The sequence below is a fragment of the Ahaetulla prasina genome, chromosome 4 (genome assembly GCF_028640845.1).
Source record: "Ahaetulla prasina isolate Xishuangbanna chromosome 4, ASM2864084v1, whole genome shotgun sequence".
Lineage (NCBI taxonomy): Eukaryota > Metazoa > Chordata > Lepidosauria > Squamata > Colubridae > Ahaetulla > Ahaetulla prasina.
In genome coordinates, this window is record NC_080542.1 from 124,947,072 (window position 1) to 124,968,998 (window position 21,927).

Here is a 21,927-nt window from a genome sequence, read left to right on the forward strand (position 1 = left end):
ATGCTACACGACGGGACGGTTCTTCTCCGGCTTGTCTCTCCTGTTGCAGTGGAACAGAACGGGTTGAGGGGGAATCTACCCCACCCAGATTACCTCTTTTCTAATCATAGAAAAATAAATGACACCTCCACCACCCTCACCACTAAGAAAATACTGCAACTTCGCGGAAACCAGGCGCTCTTGAAATGCGTGGATCAACTTTGCAAAGACGGAAGTCACATTTGAGCATCTGATTGCTGGATTATGGTTGCTATATTTGGTTGCATTTATTGTCAGATGCCATAACTCGAGCTGGCAAGGAAAGGACAAATTCACATCATATATACATTTACTTTTGTCATATAGTTCAAGAGGAGAGGATTAGGTATACTTTTAGGTGTTTCTAAATTCTTCATTTAAATTAAAAATTGTCAGTGGTACAAGAATGTCTAGAAGATAAAGAAAAGATAAATTAACCAAGCAAAATACTCGGAATCCCAATCTTCACTTGTTGCTTTGAGAAGGAGGTAGTAGTTTAATTAAGAACAAATATCATTAACTGAAACATAATCAATTGTACTATACAATTAAAGGTGAAATAGAGGATTGCATTCTTGCTTTGTAAAACACACGTTTTTATATTTTAAATATTTTATTCTTTTCCAGAAAAGAAATTACACAGTTTTGCACTATACAAGGACCTATTCCCTTAATTTTCAGTAACTGTATTTTAAGCAGATTGGAATGAGCATGGAAACCTAGACTGAAATAATATTGATGGGACTACAAGTCTCAGCTTCTGAACCGTATTAAAAATATACTAGATTACAACTATTCTTAGAATAATGGTTTAATTATATTGCGTTATAAGACTTCATCAATGCTGCTTGTTTTGTGTTTTTTACACTACTGTGTAACAGTTTCTATATGTACAGCACACCCACACACAGATATTGTAAACAAACCAAAATTGCATTATTGCCTGATTTTATCATTATTAGAACAGTCTAGGTAATAATTATTGATAGTTCCAAGTATACCATGAGCAGCTTTGTTGAATCACTAGGCTAAATAAAACAATTTTGTTGAATCACATCTAAAGTTTCTTAAGTTCAACAACACTAATCCTTTCCAGTTTGAGCTAGCTGGCTTGTTTTTGGAAACTGGCCAACATAGCTGGTGAAAATAGATACCTATCTTGCACGATAGACAATTCTGTTCAGTTATATAACTGACTAGGAAAAATAATTCCCATACGAGTAGGAAAAGTATACTTAGGCTGCTGTGCTTGAAGAATACTAGGTTAGGAATGATAAGAAAATCCCTGACAGGCATGAAAATAGAGAACACTGTAGAATAAACTGAATGGAATTATTATTTGCAGTGAATAATATTTTACAACCAATTAATTTTTTTTGAGACTTGCTCTTGTTTGCTACTGAATAAAAAGGTGGTTTATAGTTCAGATTAGAGATCTCAAAGGTGCTTTTTTCAGAAGGCAATTGGATTGGAAGGATTTCTGTCCTTTTGAAAAAAAAAGTTATCTTTGAGACAATTATGAGCTGGATCACTGACAATCTGTACAGATATTTAGATTAGAGACTTTAATATAGTCTATAATCTGACCAGAGAAGCAGGTTAGTCTGAAATCTAAAGTCCTTTAAGAACTATTCAATTAACAAAAAGTCCACCTTTTTATAATCTTTCTATGGAATTGAGTTTGCATGCTTCCTACCAATAAGGAATTGTAACTTAACTAGGAAATCAGCTAAATATCTAACAATCTGATATCATTGCAAAATATCCACCAACTATAACCTTAAAAGAATTAAGACTATCACTTGGTAAATTTGAGAATATGTATGCAGTTACTATGATTTTTTTTTGTTTTAAAAAACATTTAATTACATGGTCTTCCAGTATAAGTCATGCTTGACTGAAAACATTTGTAATGAGCAGACACAATGATTGAATAGAATAGAATAGAATAGAATAGAATTTTTTATTGGCCAAGTGTGATTGAACACATAAGGAATTTGTCTTGGTGCATATGCTCTCTGTGTACAAGAAAAGATACCTTCATCAAGAATCATAAGGTACAACACTTAATGATAGTCATAGATTACAAATAAGCAATCAGGAAACAGTATCAATATAAACCATAAGGATACAAGCCACAAAGTTAGTTTCATACAATCATAAGTGGAAGAAGATGGGTGGTGGGAACGATGAGAAGATTAATAGTAGTGCACACTTAGTAAATAGTTCGACAGCGTTGAGGGAATTATTTGTTTAGCAGAGTGATGGCATTCGGGAAGAAACTATTCTTGTGTCTAGTTGTTCTGGTGTGCAGTGCTCTATAGCGTTGTTTTGAGGGTAGGAGTTGAAACAGTTTATGTCCAGAATGCGAGGGGACTATAAATATTTTCACAGCCCTCTTTTTGATTCGTGCAGTATACAGGTCCTCAATGGAATGTAGGTTGGTAGCAATTGTTTTTTCTGTCGTTCTAATTGCAGTGAAGAACCAGCAAGTAGACTGGTCCTTTGAATTTCTTCAGAAAAGGAGAGATTAGAAGATCATCTATGAATGCTGATCCTTCAGGAGCCATGGGAGACAACATTTTTGTTCTCTAAGCTTTTCATAAGGTCATTAAACCAGCTAAATTCACTTTCTGATTATATTCAGAAATGTTTAATTTAACCACTTTATAGATATTAGGTACATATGTGCTAGTCGTTCCCGACTCTAGGGGGCGGTGCTCATCTCCATTTCAAAGCCGAAGAGCCAGTGCTGTCTGAAAAAGATTCTGTGGTCCTGTGGCCAGCACAACTAAATGCCAAAGGTGCACGGAACACTATTACCTTCCCACAAAAGGTGGTCCCTATTTTTCTATTTGCATTTTTTATATGCTTTGAACTGCTAGGTTGGCAGAAGCTGGGACAAATAATGGGAGCTTGTATTATTATAGATATTAGAGATCTTCAAAACACCTGGGTTTCTAATTTAAGAAAATTTAAAAATATATTTAAGCATTTATAGTAATATACGCTATATATTAATAAATAATACACAATTGCAAAAAGCTTTTTTTTTTTAAAAAAAAGTGTTAAAACAAATTGGAGAATAGAAAAAAATGGAGTTTTAGTTATTTTGTTATAAAGTTTGAAAAATGAATATATAATTAAATAATATACTTGAGAAAAATAACTGAAATTGAACTAAATCCATATTAATGAAACTTGAGAAAGTTTACAGATGAAAACTAGAAGGAATTAAATAATCAGGCAAAAAGAAGTTAAAATGACTAATTTTGAAATAACATTTTCTTTAACTGAAAGAGTTTATTAAAAAATGACTCTTGGAAATGATAAAAGATTTCAGCTGATAAACTTTTAGGAAATGAGAAAAAGTTTTTAAAAAATTTATCTGACATATAACAGCATTTGAAGACATGGAAGCAAATTAAGAAAAAGATCTGGAGATAGAATAGCTGTGACAAGAAATGGAATTACAAAGTAGGATTGTGAAAACTTTTAACTTTTACAAAGGAAAATGAAATAGGGTGCCCTAGGAATGGTCAAGATTGTGCATAGAAAAAATTGATTCAAGGGATAAACTATTTGTTCAATATTTCTGGCAACTCCAAATGGATTTTTTCCTGAACTACGGTTAAAAAAAATGATGATTTTTGGATTTATATAGGTAACAGTTAGTCTATGAGGAAAGTATTTTTTTTATTTGTAACTTTAAAAAAAGGGTGAAAAGTTAGCATATTAGTTTATGTTTGATGTAATGAAGGTTGGAAGTCACTTTATTGTTGCCTTTGTTGTCTTTTTCTCTCTACTTTTAATCTTGTCTTTTTTCTACACCTCCTAAGCTTTCCTTTTTCTTTTAGTTTGTCTTAGGTTTTTACTATTTTTATTAAACACTTCAATTAACAACAAAATATCTTGATTACAAATTTAGACAGCTGTTGACAGAACTGCCAGCCATTGATGCAAATACAGTATATGTGGTTGTAACAACTGAATTATATCAGTGGATTCTTGATATTAATCAGAATTTGAAGGCAACCATGTAAATGTGAGTGTCTACACGTGTTAATAAACTAACTTTTGAGAAAAATTAATGGCTAGCAATGGAAAGGTTATTCACGGTCAGTTGGATAGGTCAACTGAGAAGAACATAGGCCATTAAATCAGTGAAAGGACAAGATTGCATGTCAGCATCTACTGACTGAAATAAATACTGAGAAACTGAATTAAGGGTTTGTCCTATCACATGAGCAGTGTGTGAGATACAGGGATTTAGTCATGGAATGCTGACCTGCTCTTTACCTCAGATACAGATGCTGTTGTGCATAAATAATTGGCTCCATGCTTGAAATAAGACACTGACTCAAATTTACATCCTGTGGAGTTTCAGTGTCATAAGTAATGCTGATACCACTAGCATCCTTTGGGAGATTTATCGGAAAGCTAAATATAGCTCGTTTAACATTTTGTGAATAAAATGTAAACCAATAAAAACCAAATAGTTTTAGAAACTTTATTAACAATTAAGAATTAACAATATTGCAGAGCAAGCATAGAAGTAAAATATTTAATTTAATTTAATTATATTATCTAGAAACCTGGAACTGGGTAGTAGAAAATTACCAGGCATTGTTGTTTCAACCAAATGAAACTACGTAAATCATCTTCTGTTATTTACTTTGTGGCAGCCAGCTTTTTCATACAGAAATATTCAAATCCTCTCCTGTTTTCTAGAGTCCTACTACTACTTATCTGCTACAGCCAATAAAAAAACTCCTATTAACTCTTTAGATTGTAATAAATCACAGCCTTGCATGGAGACATAAGGTGGAACAACTTGCCTGCAGAAGTTGTAAATGCTCCAACACTGGAAATTTTAAAGAAAATGTTGCATAACCATTTGTTTGAAATGGTGTAGAGTTTCCTGTCTGTGCAGCGGGTTGGACTAGAAGACCTCCAAGGTCCCTTCCAACTCTGTTATTATTATTATTATAAGGTACCATGCAACTGTGCAACTGGCTGACCCCATGAGAAGCCCCCCTCCACACTGTTTTTGAAATTTTTGATGATGTTTTGAAATTTTATAATGTTATGTAATTTTAAACATTTTAAAACTTATATTAATTTTAACATTTTAATGTTAATTTATACTGTATATACCAGTATATTGATTATATTGTATATCACCCAGAGCCCCTTTATGAGGGAGATTTTTTCCATGGAGCACATTTGTAACTTTGTTTTCATATATCATTTTCCAGGTTCTCTTATCCCTTGTTCTGCCTTTAGATTTTCAAACTACATTATAGTAATTTATCACTCTTCACTTTGATTCCTTCCAATCAGTTTTCCTGAGATTTTCTTCTCGTTAATTTGAGCTACCAACATGGCATAACTACTTTCATCCAAAGAGGCTGATATTTTTGATACATACCAATTATTCCTAGATGGGCAGGATTAAATTTATTTTAATTTGAAAAATGAAATTTTCAGCAAGATCTGCTGGATGCCTCACTCTTAGTTGAATCAGTTTTTCAGCAGATACTGGAACATGAAATCTTTCATTACAATAACCTTCCCTCTACAAAGCATGGTGAGTTAATTTAGAAACTAATTGTTTAGAATATTTTTAAAAATATTAATAAATAATTAGGCTTTCGATTACACTTTTGTTTAAATGCAATAAGTCTATTCAAAGCACACTGTCAGTTGTTCAATTGCTTAATTTTATTTCTGAAAGAACAAGAGAATGACTAAGCCAAGAATATCAATCCCCACAAAAAAAAAAATTGAATACAAAGTAAAGGTAATTTATCTCAAAAAGTTTTAATATAGTTTTCAGTAAAACATACTTTGAAAATTAAAATGATGCAAAATAATCATGAAGTAATTAATAGTTAAACGTCCTTGTCAAATTAACAGAAACATAGACTATTGATAGATAAAATTTAACAAGTAAACAAATGCTCTTTGCAATATTAACAGTAACACAGACTGTATATAGATACAATTTAGTAAATAAACAGTTTGCTAGAAAATTATTAGTAAACATGATTACTTCTTCTTTAACAGAAGTTAAGCTAATGTTACTTTTTGCCCTCGTTTGAAAATTGCTCCACTGGATTCTTTTCTCTTTGGATTTTGAAAATTTTCATAACTTGAAAAAGAATGAAAAGAAAAGAAAGAAAACAGGAGCACATTAGTACCAAGCAAATGTTGTATGAGGTGAATATTCAGGTTAAACCCATCTAAGGATATTTTTAATGGTTTAGCATAATTTTTTGAAAGTCACAGAAATGTTTCTACTTGTTTTTCCAGCCCCTATTGAGAAAACCAGAATAGATTAAAAATACTTCATTATAGTTAATATTAAAAATATAACTAATTAATAAACATTAACATAATAATCAAAATTATTATAAGTTGAAGGAAAAGGCTTGATACTTTAAAAGCTAGGATATTATACAAATAGTCCCCGCCCTACAATTTGAAGTTCTGGCAGATTTCCCTAAAACTATCTGTAGTCACATTGTCATATTTTGGGTACTTGGCAACCGGCCTGCATTTGAGAAGTACCTGTATGCAGGGGTGAAACCTATTTTTTTTTTGCCACCGGTTCTGTGGGCGTGGCTTGATGGGCGGGCCAACATGATATCACTCATGTCACTCGTTCTTTCTTCTCTTTCTCTCTCTCTCTTTTCCTTTCTTTCTCTTTCTTTCTTCTCCTTCTCTCTTTTTTCCTTTCTTTCTTTCTTCTCTTGTCCGCCCTGCTGCGCTGAGGCTGTCATTTTGGCGGGGACGGCAGCTGATGGAGCCAACTGCCCCACATTCCAGCTGCCCGGGAAGTCTCACCTTGGCTCCACTTGCTAGCCCTGCATCCTGTCACTCGCTGGTTGCTTCTTTGCCCACTCTTGATGCAGCCAGCACTGCTGCTACTGGGAGACCGGCTGGACGCAGCCGAATGAGGCTTGCTGTCCTGCCACAAGTAATAGAAAGTGCCTAGGATCCAGGCTACAGTCAGATGAGAAAAGAGAGCGAGAGAGCAAGAGAGCGATGGGGAAACAGCGACACTCGATTTTCAGGCAAGCATGGCAGGCCTTTGGAGAAGGGATTAAGCTGCTAGCTCCTTCCCCCACAGCCCTTGATATATCGGTCTTCCTTGGTCTCTCTCATTCTTTTTGCTCTGCGGGACTAAGCTGGGAGACAAGAGCACCAACAAACAGCTGTGACTGCTTGAGCCAGCCAAAGAAGAGAGAGAAGGAGAAAGAATTGGGTATCGCCATTTCCCCATCACTCTCTCACTCTCTTTTCTATTCTCCCCAAGAACTGAAGCTTTTTTCAGCTGACTCGGAGCTCCCAGGCAGCCCGGAGGTCCCGCAATGAGGTGGATCCGGGCTAATGCCATTGCGATCCTGACCGTAGCCTGGATCCTAGGCACTTTCTATTAATTGTGGCAGGAATGAGCAAGCCTCATTCGGCTGTGTCCAGCCGGTCTCCCAGTGGCATCGGTGGTGTTAAGAGTGGACAGAAAAGCTCTGGCAAAGTCAAGCTCCATAAAGAAGAGGGGACCACCCCCCTTCTTGTAAGTGCAGCTTCCCGCCCCCCCTCCGGTGCCTTCCGATGGGTTGGTGATTCCCACGGCTGCCTTACTGCAGAACCAGATGCTGAGCGGGTGTAGAGAGCTCGTGGGGGGGGGGGAGGAAAGGAAGTGCTTGGAGGTATGAAGTGTCAGCCGAATTTGTGGGAAGATTGGCTGGCGAGGAGGAAGAGATGGAGTGGCAAAGAGGTGGGGGTGGGCGGGGCAGCGTGGCTTGTGCCATGGGAATATTTATTCCTGCATTTTTCTCCCCAAGCCCTGCCTTGCTTGCCTGCTTCCACGTGGGCTTCAGCTTGTCTGCCTTTGCAAGCTGGCCACTGGGTCGCCGGGAAGGCAGCGTGGAAGGCAGGTAAGCATGGCAGGATTGGGGCCATGGATCGATTTGGGGCATGGCCAGCCAGCCATTGCTCCCCGTTCGGCAAACCAGCCCCACTCTTCGCTACCTACTTACCCAATCCGGTCCGATCTAGTAGCATTTCATCCCTGCCTGTATGGTAATGATACAACTGTCTGTCATCTCTAAATAGCAGCTGTGAATGAAGGGGACCAAAGCCTTACTCACAGGAATAGCAGAAGCAGAATCTGGGTCCAACCTATAGTTTTACTCATCATCCCAGCTTGAAAGAGGATTCAAGAGAGTCCAGAAGAAAACAAGCTGCCTATGTGAAACTATTAATATTTAAGAGAACATCTGAGCAGTGTTTGCCTCTCATAGTAGTTCTGAACTGATGCTGAATATCAATCAGAATACTCCAGCATTCAGAGTCACTACTATGTAAGCTCTGACCAACAGAACTTGCTAATTAATAAGGCACAACTACTAGGTAACAATATGAAGAATGAGTGTTACAGATGAATATAGTCTGCTCTGTTGTTTTTTTAATGCATGTAAAGAACTATTAAGGTAAGGCTGGACAGTGAGCAAAACTTAATTTTAAGTTTAATTTTAACCCTGGGAATGAAGAAATAAATAAAAATCCAGTCTTAATTCTCTTTGGCTTTCAAGATTGTGTTACTATAGCCTACATCAATAAAGAACAGAGCATTTTCTGTGGAGATTGTTCCTGGTGTACTTCAATTGTTGACAATACAGTACATGGAGATAATCAGAAAGCTTTCTTTTCACTTGATAGATTTTCCAGGATGTCAGTATAATTGAAATGCTGGCACAGCAGAAAGTACATGATTAATTGCATGGAATTTCTTAATGGAATAGCTAGATACCCAATCACTAATTTGGAGATGGTGCAATTTAATTTCCAGTCAAAGGATTACATAGAAAGGGACTGTCGTGTGTGTGTGTGTGTTCATGTATATCTTGATAGGTAATAAAGGATCATTAATATCCTACATTTAGATACAGTTAGCTTATCAGTCAAGAAACAAAAGTGCAACACAACTGATGATTCTCCAATTCCATGAACAGTTTCTGTCGTATCTAAACCTAAAGCACCCACCAGTGCCCTGGAAAGCAAAACCAACGGATTTAAGCAAAATATAACACTGGAGAACAAACAGCACCAGCACAGAAGAAATTGGAAGAAAGCAGTTTTTGAGACAGCTTACTGAATAGTTGGTGAAGCATCAAAATGAACAGTTATAATTTGTCTAGAAAGTTTTCAAGTGATAGGAAGTAGTGATGAAGTTATTAGTATCAACTGGCTAGAGGAACATAAGATTATTAGGGGCAAAGCACTGCAAATACCCACTGGGATGATGCCATCTTGAAGAAAAAAGTCCCTGTTATGCATCCATTGAAGAAAAAACATTTTACAGATGCAGTGTAATAATGGCCTAGGGATTCTGAAAGCAACCCACCGAGTCACAAATAATTATCTCAGGGTAAAGAGAACTGGCTAGACCGCTAGAGCAATGATGGTGTTTAGATTTATTTATGGCTATTTAGTAAAATAAAGATAGCAGTTAGTAGAAGATTTAATAGAGAGAATGCAAATCACAAAAAACAGAAATCAAACGGAGAGCTACAGGATAGTGTTTTTTTTATTATTTACATTTATATCCCGCCCTTCTCCGAAGACTCAGGGTGGCTTACAGTGTATAAGGCAATAGTCTCATTCTATTTGTATATTTACAAAGTCAACTTATTGCCCCCCCAACAATCTGGGTCCTCATTTTACCTACCTTATAAAGGATGGAAGGCTGAGTCAACCTTGGGCCGGGCTTGAACCTGCAGTAATTGCAGGCTGCTGTGTTCTAATAACAGGCTTCTTACAGCCTGAGCTATTACGGCCCTAGTTGACATCCAGCTTAGTCCAGTTTGGGGGCTATGGTAACATTATTAGTCAAATGCTTGAAAGGCTGTCACCAGAAGAAAGCAAGTCCTGCTCTCTTCCCCTCCTCACCCACAAGAGTACAGGAATGATATATTTAAACCAGGGGTGAAATGCTCCCGGTTCGGACCGGATCGCCTGATCCGGTAGTGATGGTGGTGGGTGGTTCAGAGAACAAGTAGCAAAAATCCCTGCCTCCCCCACCCGCCCCAGCTAAGCCACATGATCAGTAGAGGTTTTAAAAAAAAAAAAAAAAAAACTTTTAAAAGCATTTTTTCTTCAACCGAAAAAATGCTTTTAAAAGTGGGGAAAAAAAACCCTCTGATGATCACGCGGCTCAGCTGGGATCGTCAGAACCCTTTAAAAGCATTTTTTCTACAACTTCTTCGACTGAAGAGGTTGTAAAAAAAAAAGCTTTTAAAAGGCTCCTCTGGCGATCCCAGCTGAGTTGCCTGATCGCCAGAAGCTTTTAAAAGCATTTTTTAACAATCTCTTCAGCTGAAGAGGTTGTAGAAAAAATGCTTTTAAAAGGTTCTGGTGATCAGGCAACTCAGCTGGGATCCTCAGAACCCTTTAAAAGCTTTTTTCCTCTAGAGATCCCAGCTGAGTTGCCTGATCATCAGAGGCTTTTAAAAGCATTTTTTACAACCTCTTCAGCTGAACAGCTTGTAGAAAAAATGCTTTTAAAAGTATAAAAAAAAAGTTGGCCATGCCTACCCAGTCACAATGTCATGTCCACAGAACCGGTAGTAACAAATTTTACATTTCAGCCCTGATTTAAACTATAGGAAAGCAGATTCAAATTGAATCTTGGGGCCTCTGTGGCTCAGACTGGTAATACAGTCTGTTATTAACACAGTTGCTTGCAATTACTGCAGGTTCTAGTCCCACCAGGCCCAAGCCTTCCATCCTTTATAAGGTAGGTAAAATGAGGACCCAGATTGTTGGGGGCAATAAGTTGACTTTGTATATAAATATGCAAATAGGATGAAGACTATTGCTAACATAGTGTAAACCGCCCTGAGTCTTCAGAGAAGGGCGGGATATAAATGCAAATAAAAAAAAAAACTTAACAGCAAGGGTAGTAAAAAACCAAAAATGTGGACTGGTAAAAGGACTTCTGTCCTTTAGCCAGAACATAGATGCATATTTCCTGGATGCTTCAATTGGATTCCTGTATTAAGCAGGGGACTAGACCTCCTAGCTTCAATGGACTTTTGAGTTCTATGGTTTCTAGTTTCACAGAACCAAAATGTTTATAGCTCAGATATCTGTAGGTCCTTTCCCTAGTACTAATAACATTGATAGGGGTGTGTGGGCATCTTTAATCTAACTTGTATACAAAGAGATGAGATTGAAACTGTTGCAAGTACTCTTCTTTTATAGATTATGAAGAATATTAATATTCTGAGCTTCTTAAATTATAAGGCTTGAACTTAAGTAGATGATCATATCAATTTACTTGTACTTAGATCCATTGACAGTGCTATAGAACCAGAACCATGAACCAAACAAGCATTCTTGGTATCAGAACAAATAATGCTTTGTGAATGAACAACAGTTAACAAAGTATAAAAGGCAGTAGAGTGTTTTTATTTATTCAGTGCCACTAGAGCACTTCCTGGGCCATTTCTGAGGCCCTAGGCCAGCGGTTCTCAACCTGTGGGTCAGGACCCCCTTGGGGGTCGAATGACGATTTGCCAGGGGTCGCCTAAGACCATTGGAAATATGGGAAGTATACTTGCGAGTCGAAGAATCGCACTCCAATGGTTGACTCCACAAGCCAACTGCAGGCTCTTCAAATCGCTAGCCGAATTCGGCTTCAGGCACGATGAATTAAAAAAGAGAGAAATCTTTGCTCTGATGTCTCCCTCTCAAGCCAGCTGCAATCACTCCCAATTGCTAGCCTAATCTGGCTTCAGGCGCAATAAACTTAATAGGGGAGGAGTCTCCGCTTTAACGCCTCTGTCCTCAAGGCAATCGCAAGCAGTTCAGATCGCTAGCCAATACGGCTTCAGGCGCGATAAATTCAAAATGAAAATAATTTTACAGTTGGGGTCACCACATCGTGGGGAATTGTATTAAAGGGGTCGCCACATCGTGGGGAATTGTATTAAAGGGGTTGCAGCACTATAAAGGTTGAGAACCACTGCCCTAGGCAAAACAGATGACAGACAAAATCCACATGTAATGAAATGGAAAAGAAAAATCCCAAGGGCAAAAAGAAAGAATGAAAGTTGTAGAACATAGCCAAAGATGATTGAAGGTACAAATAATCCTAACGATAAATGTTAAGAAAGAAAACATTCTTCATAGTTCTGGTACTCTGAGAACAAAAGAGAACACAGTGGGAACATCTTTTCAATGTGTACACAGGAGAAACTTATAGGAAAATTGCTCCCTTGCCTAGATCCTTTGAAACATTCTAATCAAACCTTCCACAAAACACAAAATCTATATTATAATAAACGGTGATCATAGGGAAATTAATCCATGCCACCATATAATCAACTTTACAGGATGAAAAGCTGTATTAGAATAGTCCTTGCATGTTATGTGTATGACTGTATGCATATTTTTTCTGTAAATTTTAAGATCCTTAAATATGTTTCTGATCTTTTTGAAATAGACTAAATTAACTAGTTTCCCAATTTTTATGGACAACATTTTAAAAAAATAGTTCATATGTTCCTCAGATACTTACAGTTCAGCAAATTTATTCCAGTCTTCTTGACTAATGGAAGGTTTTGTACTTTCAAGAGCAGCCATTAAATGAATCTGAGTAATATTTAAAGTTCTCTTGGTTAGTGATGACATGCAGGTAGCGCCTTCCTCCTGAAAAATGAATTAAGGGAAAACATTTTAGCATATTAAAAATGTAAAATTTAAACATATTTAAAATAACTATGTTTTTAATTTCCTGATAATGACAGCTAGCTTAGAGATTCTATCAAACATGATTTTAAGACAGAGTGTGGTATATTTTCCGTATGTTACAATCAAATGCAAATTTATAGCAAGCTCCTATACATTTTATCCTGAACTACCATAGTAATAATAAAAATGACACTGAATGACCTTATATTGATTCAGTAGCACTATCATCATGGCATCTGCAGCCTTATAATTTCCTTCTTCTTTTAATATTATCTAAGAAGTACCCAGCCTTTAAAAATGTATTTTTCAATTATCAGCACCATTTCACTCCTGGAATCACTCCCATTTTCAGTGAGTGTTAGAAAGATATAATTATAGTTACAGAAAAAAATAACATTCCTCTTTAATAACTGTGGAGATGAGCATGTTAGATATATTTAGGAGGTTGATTAGGAATTGAAAATACACACTAAACGAACAAGTCTCATCATTACACAGAGTAAGGCATCTATCTCTGGTAGATTTTCAGAGGCAAATGATATTCCAATTGGTAGTTGAATAAGGCAATCTGGTTGGATATTTTTGAAAGGAACTGGGAAGTGTGTAATTTTGTTCTTTGTCATAGGGTGAAAAATATCTTGGATCATTAGCCCAGATAAGAGTTAAATGTTAAAAAATAATCAATGTATAGTTGTTCTTTGAATATCTGTGTACTTTTGTCATCTTAGCTCTTACACTGAGAGCCAATTTAAAAACTAGGACAAATGGACATGGGCTAAGGTAAAGTTGTAAGACCAGATGAAATGGGCAGCTGAAGTGGGATTACCCAATACTCCCTCTGAACATTTCTGAGAATTCTATAACATGATGGCCTGATGTGACAGGATAGGTGTTGACAAACCACACAGTTATGAAGTAACTCCTGTGCAATAGCCAGCTTGCCCATTTTTTCAAATTAGGGTTGTCAAACTCTAGCTGAATAGCAATCCTGGAGAAAATATATGCTTGTGATATATTTGCACATGTATACATAATACATATATACATCTGCCAAGAGCTATCCTTATCTCCCTTCCCCAGCAGCAGGGTGAACACAAAAAATACTAATTAAAATTAAAAAGACATTATTTGAATCGATGATGATTCTTTGTGACTTCATAAACAGTCCATGTTATTTTTTGGCAACAATGAAATAAAACTATTGTGAAGTTCCCAGTATCCAATTCAGTTATTAACTAGATACAATCTTGCATAGCTGTCAGTGTCAGCTAGATGATGTCAATTAATTACAAATATTAATTTTCTCTCTTCATTCTCATACAGCCATACAAATTCACACATATTCCTCTTCCTCATTTCAGCAGAGACAAAGAAAAGGAAGGAAGCTGGATTGAGATAGTTTATGTGGAAAGATGTTGTACAGGGAAAGAAAAAAGAAAAGGGGCCTCTTGTGGTTTAACCGGCTAATGCAGTCTGTTATTAACACAGCTGCCTGCAATTACAATTACTGCAGGTTCGAGTCCCACCAGGCCCAAGGTTGACTCAGCCTTCCATCCTTTATAAGGTAGGTAAAATGAGGACCCAGATTGTTGGGGGGGCAATACAAGTTGACTTTGTATATAATATACAAATGGATGAGACTATTGCCTTACACAATGTAAGCTGCCCTGAGTCTTCGGAGAAGGGCGGGATATAAATTAAAAAAAAAAAAAAAGTAGAGAAGAAAAACAAAGGTACAAATAATTTGATCCAGAAGGAAAGAAAAAAGAAAGCCACATTTACCTAAAGGCAGACAATTCCTCCTCCCTCAGTTCAAAAATATTCCAATTTTGCAACTTCGTGCAACAGCCTTTTCTATTCTTAGACCTTCTAATTCCTATGGGTCAATACAGTACACTAATTTGAATCTTATGAGTAATAAATACTCAGACATAAATGCTTGTTTTAATGTCTGAACTAAGATAACATATTTATAACTGGAAGCTGTTAAAACATTACTTTAGGCCATGGTTTTGCTGTAATTGCAGACTCTTTAGGTTAGTAACACCATATCTAAAAATATTTCTCTGAGAAGAAAATTATAGTTTTTCCCGTACTCCATTCATGCTTTTGTAGTTAGCTTTGATGGCACTGATTTCTGCCCTGAGTTGTTCTATTTGTTCTTGATTACATTCTTGGAAACCTTCCTGTAAAGTGGTTCTTAAGGTTGGAGGCTGAGAAGATACTAAATCCTTCAGAGTTATGCTGGTTAATTCATGGTTTATGGAGTTTGATCCTGAAAAACACTGAGAACTCTATGGAGAGAAGAAGGGGAAACATAAAAAGAGTTAACCGTGTCATTTAAGTTATTAATATCTCAATAAAAGTTTTACCATAATGAATATTCAATAAAATAAGCTTTAGGAAATGTTTATTTTTATTTATTTATTTATTTTTGTCACAACAATATACACAAGCATCACACAAAATGATTATATAGTATATAAGCATATATATGAGGAAATATAAGGAAGTATAAGCATATATATATAAGAAAAAACAATAGGACAGGAACGGTAGGCACGTTTGTGCTCTTATGCACGCCCCTTATAGTCCTCTTAGGGATGGGGTGAGGTCAATAGTAGATAGTTTTTGGTTAAAGCTTTTGGGATTGTGAGAAGGGACCACAGAATCAGGTAATGTGTTCCAAGCACTGATAACTCTGTTACAGAAGTCATATTTTCTGCAATCTAGATTGAAGCGGTTAACATTAAGTTTAAATCTATTGGTTGCTCTAGTATTATTGCAATTAAAGCTGAATTAGTCTTTAACAGGAAGGACATTACAATAGATGATTCTGTGAGTTAAACTTAGGTCTTGTCGAAGGCGACGGAGTTCTAAGTTTTCTAAACCTAGGATTTCAAGTCTGGTGGGATAAGGTATTTTGTTGTTTTCAGAGGAGTGGAGAACTCTTCTTGTAAAATACTTCTGGACACGTTCAATTGTACTGATGTCAGAAATGTGGTATGGGTTCCAGATAGGCGAGCTGTATTCAAGAATTGGCCTAGCAAATGTTTTATATGCTCTGGTTAGTAGTGTAGTGTTTTTGGAAAAGAAGCTACACAAGATTAGGTTTACAACTCTTAGAGCCTTTTTTGCTATGTAGTTGCTGTGGGCTTTGGCACTTAGATCATTTGATATGAAAACTCCAAGGTCTTTAACAGAGTGGGGGTCATCTGTAAGGTAATGTCCATCAAACATATACTTAGTGTTTAGGTTCTTTTTCCCAATATGTAAAACTGAGCATTTGCTGGTTGAGATTTGGAGTTGCCAAGTTTTAGACCAAGCGGTTAGAAGATCAAGGTCTTTTTGAATGGTAGATGTATTGTCGGTGGTGTTTGACATCGTCAGCAAAGAGAACACAATTACTTGAGATATGGTCACAAAGATCATTTATGTATAGTATGAAGAGTGTTGGTCCAAGAACGCTGCCTTGAGGAACGCCACTCTTGACAGGAACAGGATTTGATAGAGCATTGTCAATTTTGACCACTTGTTGTCTGTTAGACAGAAAAGCAGATATCCAATTGTGAAGGGATCCTGAAATGCCATAGGATTTTAGTTTTAGGAGAAGTTTATCATATACTACTGAGTCAAAAGCTTTGCAGAAGTCTATGTAGATTGCATCTATTGATTTGCCTTGATCAAGATTTGTAGTCCATATGTTTTTACAGTGGAGAAGTTGTAAGTTACATGGTAATTTTTTTCTGAAACCAAGTTGTTTATTAGAGAGTAGGTTTTTTATTTCTAAGTGGAAGGTAATGTATTGGTTGATGATTGATTCCATTACTTTTCAGGTGACGCAGCATAAAGAGATTGGTCTGTAATTTTCAACTAAGCTGGGGTCTCCTTTTTTGAAGATTGGGATGACTGTGGCTAGTGACCAAAGTTTGGGAAGGGAACTGGTCGTGAAAGCTTTATCGAAGATTATGCTTAGGGGTTCTGCTATATTAGTGGAAAGTTTTTTTTAAGAAGTATGCACATAGTCCATCAGGTCCAATAGATACAGATGGTTTCAAGTTATGAAGAGCTTTTCCAATATTATCTTCTGTGAAATCTATATGTGTTAAGTCGTCATACTCGTTGTTGGTATGATTTGGGAATGTTGGATATGTGTCATCACTGTTAACAAAGACTGAGCCAAAGAATGTGTTAAAGAGGTTTGCTTTAACTGTTTCGTCATTGCATTCTTTGCCGTTAGAATCTTTTAGTGGTGGGATGGATCTTGAGTCTTTTGAGTTTATTGTTCACAAAATTATAAAAGGCACGATTGAAATTTGCGCAGAAGGTCCTCTTCCTGCTTGGTGTGGTAATTTGTGCATTCAGTTTTTATTTGATTGCATATATTTCTGTAGCGGTTTTTGAAATTTGCTACATAGCCCTTTTTGTTTTTTCTCCAGAGGGATTTTTTTTTTGATTGAAGCTTTTTTATTGATATAGGTAATTTGCTTTTTCTGATCTTGGTGATCGTTTGTGGTACATATAGTTTAATGACTCTATTGATTTCATGTAGGAAAACTCTATAGTGGTCTTCAGCAGTTATACAGGTTGAGAACAGTTTTTGCCAGTCAAGAGATGAGAGATCGTTGTTTATAAGGTCATAGTTGGCTTTTTTAAAATTGTAGTTAGGAATACTATTGTTATGACGATTTATGTAAGGGCATATATTGAGATGAAAGTCAATCATGCAGTGGTCGCTGTTGGAAAAGGGTTCTTTTATTTGTAGTCCATAAATTGAGTTTGTGTTGTTGCAGAAGCTGAGGTCAAAGCAGTTGTTGAGTCTTGTATTGTTAGTTACAAGTTGTTCAAGACCTAGGTTTGTAACAGTGTTGTATAGTATGGATTGGATCAGTTGTACATTCATTTGTTATCCAGTTAATAAGAGGTAGATTTAGGTCACCCAGGAAGATGAGAGGATATGGGCAAGAGGTAGCCCATGTTAGCAGTGAGGTTAACATATTTGCATGAGTAATGTCATAGTCAGGGGCTCTGTAGCATAGTAAGAATCGAAGTGTGGTGTTAAGGGATAGGTCGCATACAATAGTTTCAGGAAGAGAAAGTTTATGTGCAACTTGAATGTTTTTTAGATTCCGTGACTTTTTGCAAAAGATAGCCCCTCCACTACCACTTTGGTTTTCACGATCTGATCCATAAACTTGATATTCTTTGTTTGAAACAATGGAGTCAGGGAGGGATGAGTTCAGCCATGTTTCACAAACAAATATAATATCAAATGTACCACTGTTTAACAAGAGAATAAATTCAGGTAATTTGTTAACAATGCTTCTTGCATTTATCAATTTGCATTTAAGATATGTAGTGACTGGTGTTGAAGAGATAAGGGGCGTGCATACCTAGTTTTGGATGTTAGTTGGTTGAGGGTTATGTACAACAGGTGGCTGTATAGGTGGTTGGATGGGTGGATGGACGTTTTGGGTGGTGGTTGGATGTTGGGTACTTGACTGTTTATTGAGATGGCTGGTTGGATGGTTGGATGTCTGTTTGGATGTCTGTTTGGGTGATGGGTACTTGATTGAACATTGGGATGGCTGGTTGAATGGTGGATATTTGATTGAGCATTGAGATGCTTTAGGTGATGGGGGTTTGGTGGTGAGTTTTTGATTGTAGGTTTTATTTTTTATGCAATCAGCACGGTAGTCAATGTATAGGTTGGATTCACCATTGTCTTGTCTTTGTTTAAGTTCTGTGCGGAGTTCACGAGAACGTATCCGTTGCGGAAAAGATAGATCAGGACATGATCTAAGTTTACTGTAGGCAGGGTAGGTTTTAGCAATTGAGTTTATAGTACAAATGAACTTACGTTTGCTGTCCTCATTTATGCAATTGACTCTACAGAATCTTGGTGCTATTGATCCATCACTGTTTTTATATTCTGGTCCATCTCTGGAGACTGCAATTATTTCATTTGGGGAGATGGTTGATGAATTATAATTTCCAATGATGTTGCGAATCTTAATGATATCTGGTTCGTTAGTTTTTTCTAATCCAAATAATATTGCATTATTTATTTTTTGTCCTCTCTCCATGGCATCTCTAATTAGTTGGTTAGTAGTTATTTGTTGTCTAGGTTGTGTTGTAGATTGTGTATTATGTAATGTTAGATGGGTTGGGAAGAGATTTAGATCAGTTGAGTTTTCATTTTTTGTGTGTTATAATTTGTTTTACCAGATTTGTGAAACTTTGTTCAATAACTGTTAGTATTTTTTTTTAAGTTTTGTTCAATAGCTAGTATTCTTTTTTCTAAGTTTTATTCAATAGCTGCTATTATTCTTGTTTCTAAGTTTTTATCAGCGTCAATGGTTGATCTGTTGTATTTTTGGCTAGCATAGTGATATTTTTTGAATTTTTATGAAATTAGTATTGAAGCAGTATCTTTCTTATTTCTTTTATTTTATTTCTCACTCTTTTCAATTTCCATATTGAAGAAGTATCTCTCTCTTAATCAATCTTCCTCAATTTCTATCTCTCCCCTTTCACTTTCTCTGATAATAAGTTTAGACTTATGATACTGGAGGTTGCAGAGAAGGAAGTGATGGAGGGTTCCCCTCGGCAGGAGGAGAAGCCGCGGCGGTGGACTCGGTGGCCTCGGCAGCGAGGTCTTCCTCCGTGGCGGTTTTTAATGGAGGGGGAAGCTGCTTCAGCAACTTTAATGCTGGCAGCAGTTGTTGAGCTTCTCCCCTCGGCGATAACAGCTGTGGTGGGGTGCCCTCCTCAAGACCGGTTGGTCTTTTACAGAAAGCTTTCCACCGGTGCAGCTTTGTTGGTGGCCATCTTTACCTAATGTTTTATACAACTACTGATTTTGAGCAAAATAATTAGAACATAATAATAAAACAAAATAATTACTTCACAGGAAATAGTTAAGCAAAAAATGTAAATCTTAAAACATTCTAGTGCCTGAATATTCTATTTTCCAAAACATTCCATTCTTCTTCCAGAGTGTACTAATTTGATCATTCTGAGGTTAGGTTTGTCTCATTCCAGAATGAATCTTCTAGAAGAGGTTTTGATGTGGTTTAGCACTAGAATACTAAAGGCCACCTCCTATTACTGAAAAGTAGTGAAAGAAAAGACCCAGGATCAGCTGAATTTGCAAATTGCAGGATAGGAAACAGAGGAACATTCTGAGACCGGATAATTTGAGCATATTCAGAAATATCACAGAGTGGATTAGGACAAAAAAAAATAAGTAAAACAGAGAAAGAAATTTCTTAATTTCCCATCACTTTGCCCAAAACATAAAGCAGCTGTTGTTGATCAACAGGGGTCCTTGAGTGGCGCAGACTGCTAAACAATCTGTTATTAACAACAGCTGCCTGCAATTATTGCAGGTTCAAGTCCCACCAGGCCCAAGGTTGACTCAGCCTTCCATCCTTTATAAGGTAGATAAAATGAGGACCAAGATTGTTGGGGGCAATAAGTTGACTTTGTATATAATATACAAATAGGATGAAGACTATTGCTTAACATAGTGTAAGCCGCCCTGAGTCTTCGGAGAAGGGCGGGATATAAATGTAAATAAATAATAAAAAAAACAACAGAATAATTTAAGTTTATTTCTTTCATGAAAAGAAATAAAAGCATTGGATAGAACTATATAATGGCTATAAAAGTCTATAATGAAATTTATATGTATTAGTACTATCTGTGCATTTAAAGGAGTTAATATTATTAATGGGGATCATAATATCACATGGTCTCCTAGTTTGGGATAAACCTGTATCATATGCATAGGGGTATCCACATTTTTACCACAGTTTTTGTACAGAGCTTTTTTCCTAGTTTTGTTGAATAGCACAAACATTTAGTGATGGGGAAGGAATGGCTTCATGCAAATGCACCTTGCTTGTGCAAATGGAGCTCTGCATTCTTGTCCGCTGCTTCTTCGGCCTGGTTCCCAGCAGGCCACAGCTCAGGGGTTGGGGACATACTGTATGTTCTATAGCTGAATCACTGTTCTATGTTACAGCATTTTTCAATCAATGATTCAGGGAAACAGATTCAATTAAGAGTTTTCTTTTTAAAAATGAAATAGAAGCTGAGGAGGAGAAGTGCAAATACAGAAATGTCTACTGATTTTTAAAATACGCAACCTTTTGGTCCCATCAATGCAAAGTGTTGAATGGGATACAACATTCTTTGAACAAGTACCGATCCAGAGAAGCGAACTCACATTTCCTTGTGCTGATTTTATACTCATGGAATTATTTTTATTTATTTCAGCACTCCAAAAGAGAAACCTGAATATTATTTGGATAAATTAAATGTCCCTTCCAAATCAATTTTATGATTTTTAAATTACTGGGGAAACAAGCAATTAAGCAAAGTGGGAAATTTTACCATTTCTGAAGTAGTCCCATTGCCAAGTTCAGATTCATAGGAACTGCCAAAGTAAAGGCGATAGATGTTAGATCTTGGATCCTCAGGAAGCAGGTCACACAGCTCAAGGGAAGTTAATGATTGTTCCAAGCCTCCTTCTCCATCTCTGGCAGAATCATCTGATCCACTACTTTGGTTTAAGAAAACCATTGAAGATAGACTAAGATCACTATCTGAGCTGGAACCTACCTCCTGAGGAGAAAATAAATAAAATTAGAATCTTCTAGAATATATGATCTTCTCCCTAAGAAATGATGGTCTACTCCCTCCTAGGCTTTGGACGGTGATAAAATATTCTCTCTCTCTCTCTCTCTCTCCCTCCCTCTTCATCCATCCATCCATCCCATTTATATAGCCATCCATTTGATACCAAACTCAGGCAAATATCTCCCAATCAAGAATTAAATCAATATCAATAATAAAACATAAAAACCATATGAATACTATAAACATTAAATACAAATGCCTGTGTTTGATTTTAAGTGTTTTATTTTTTTCCCTTTGCTGGTATGTTGTGTTATTGCTGCTTCAGTTTCAGTTGCTAATTCTACTTTAATAACCTTACAAATTGCCTTCAGAATCTTATTATCAAATGACAGATAAAAGCTATATCAAAAAGAAAATCTTAATTAGCATGAACTATGTTTTAATTAGAAACAATTCAAATATTCCAAACTTATTAATTTTATATAAAAACCTTTGCAAGCA

At 36.4% G+C, this 21,927-nt stretch overlaps 1 protein-coding gene across 2 annotated transcripts in view; it reads right to left on the reverse strand.

Annotated features, from left to right (window-relative positions):
• Nucleotides 1-4,514: 4,514 nt before the first annotated feature.
• The window catches only part of PEX1 (peroxisomal biogenesis factor 1), a 51,784-nt gene continuing 34,371 nt past the window's right edge, over nucleotides 4,515-21,927 (reverse strand). For both annotated transcript variants that reach the window (XM_058183384.1, XM_058183385.1), the window contains 4 exons: nucleotides 21,181-21,411; nucleotides 14,877-15,074; nucleotides 12,608-12,738; nucleotides 4,515-6,172 (listed from right to left, as the gene is read on the reverse strand). In XM_058183384.1, coding sequence (XP_058039367.1) covers nucleotides 6,091-6,172; nucleotides 12,608-12,738; nucleotides 14,877-15,074; nucleotides 21,181-21,411 — 642 coding nt within the window. In that variant the 3' untranslated portion in view covers nucleotides 4,515-6,090. The remainder of the gene's footprint in view (nucleotides 6,173-12,607; nucleotides 12,739-14,876; nucleotides 15,075-21,180; nucleotides 21,412-21,927) is intronic.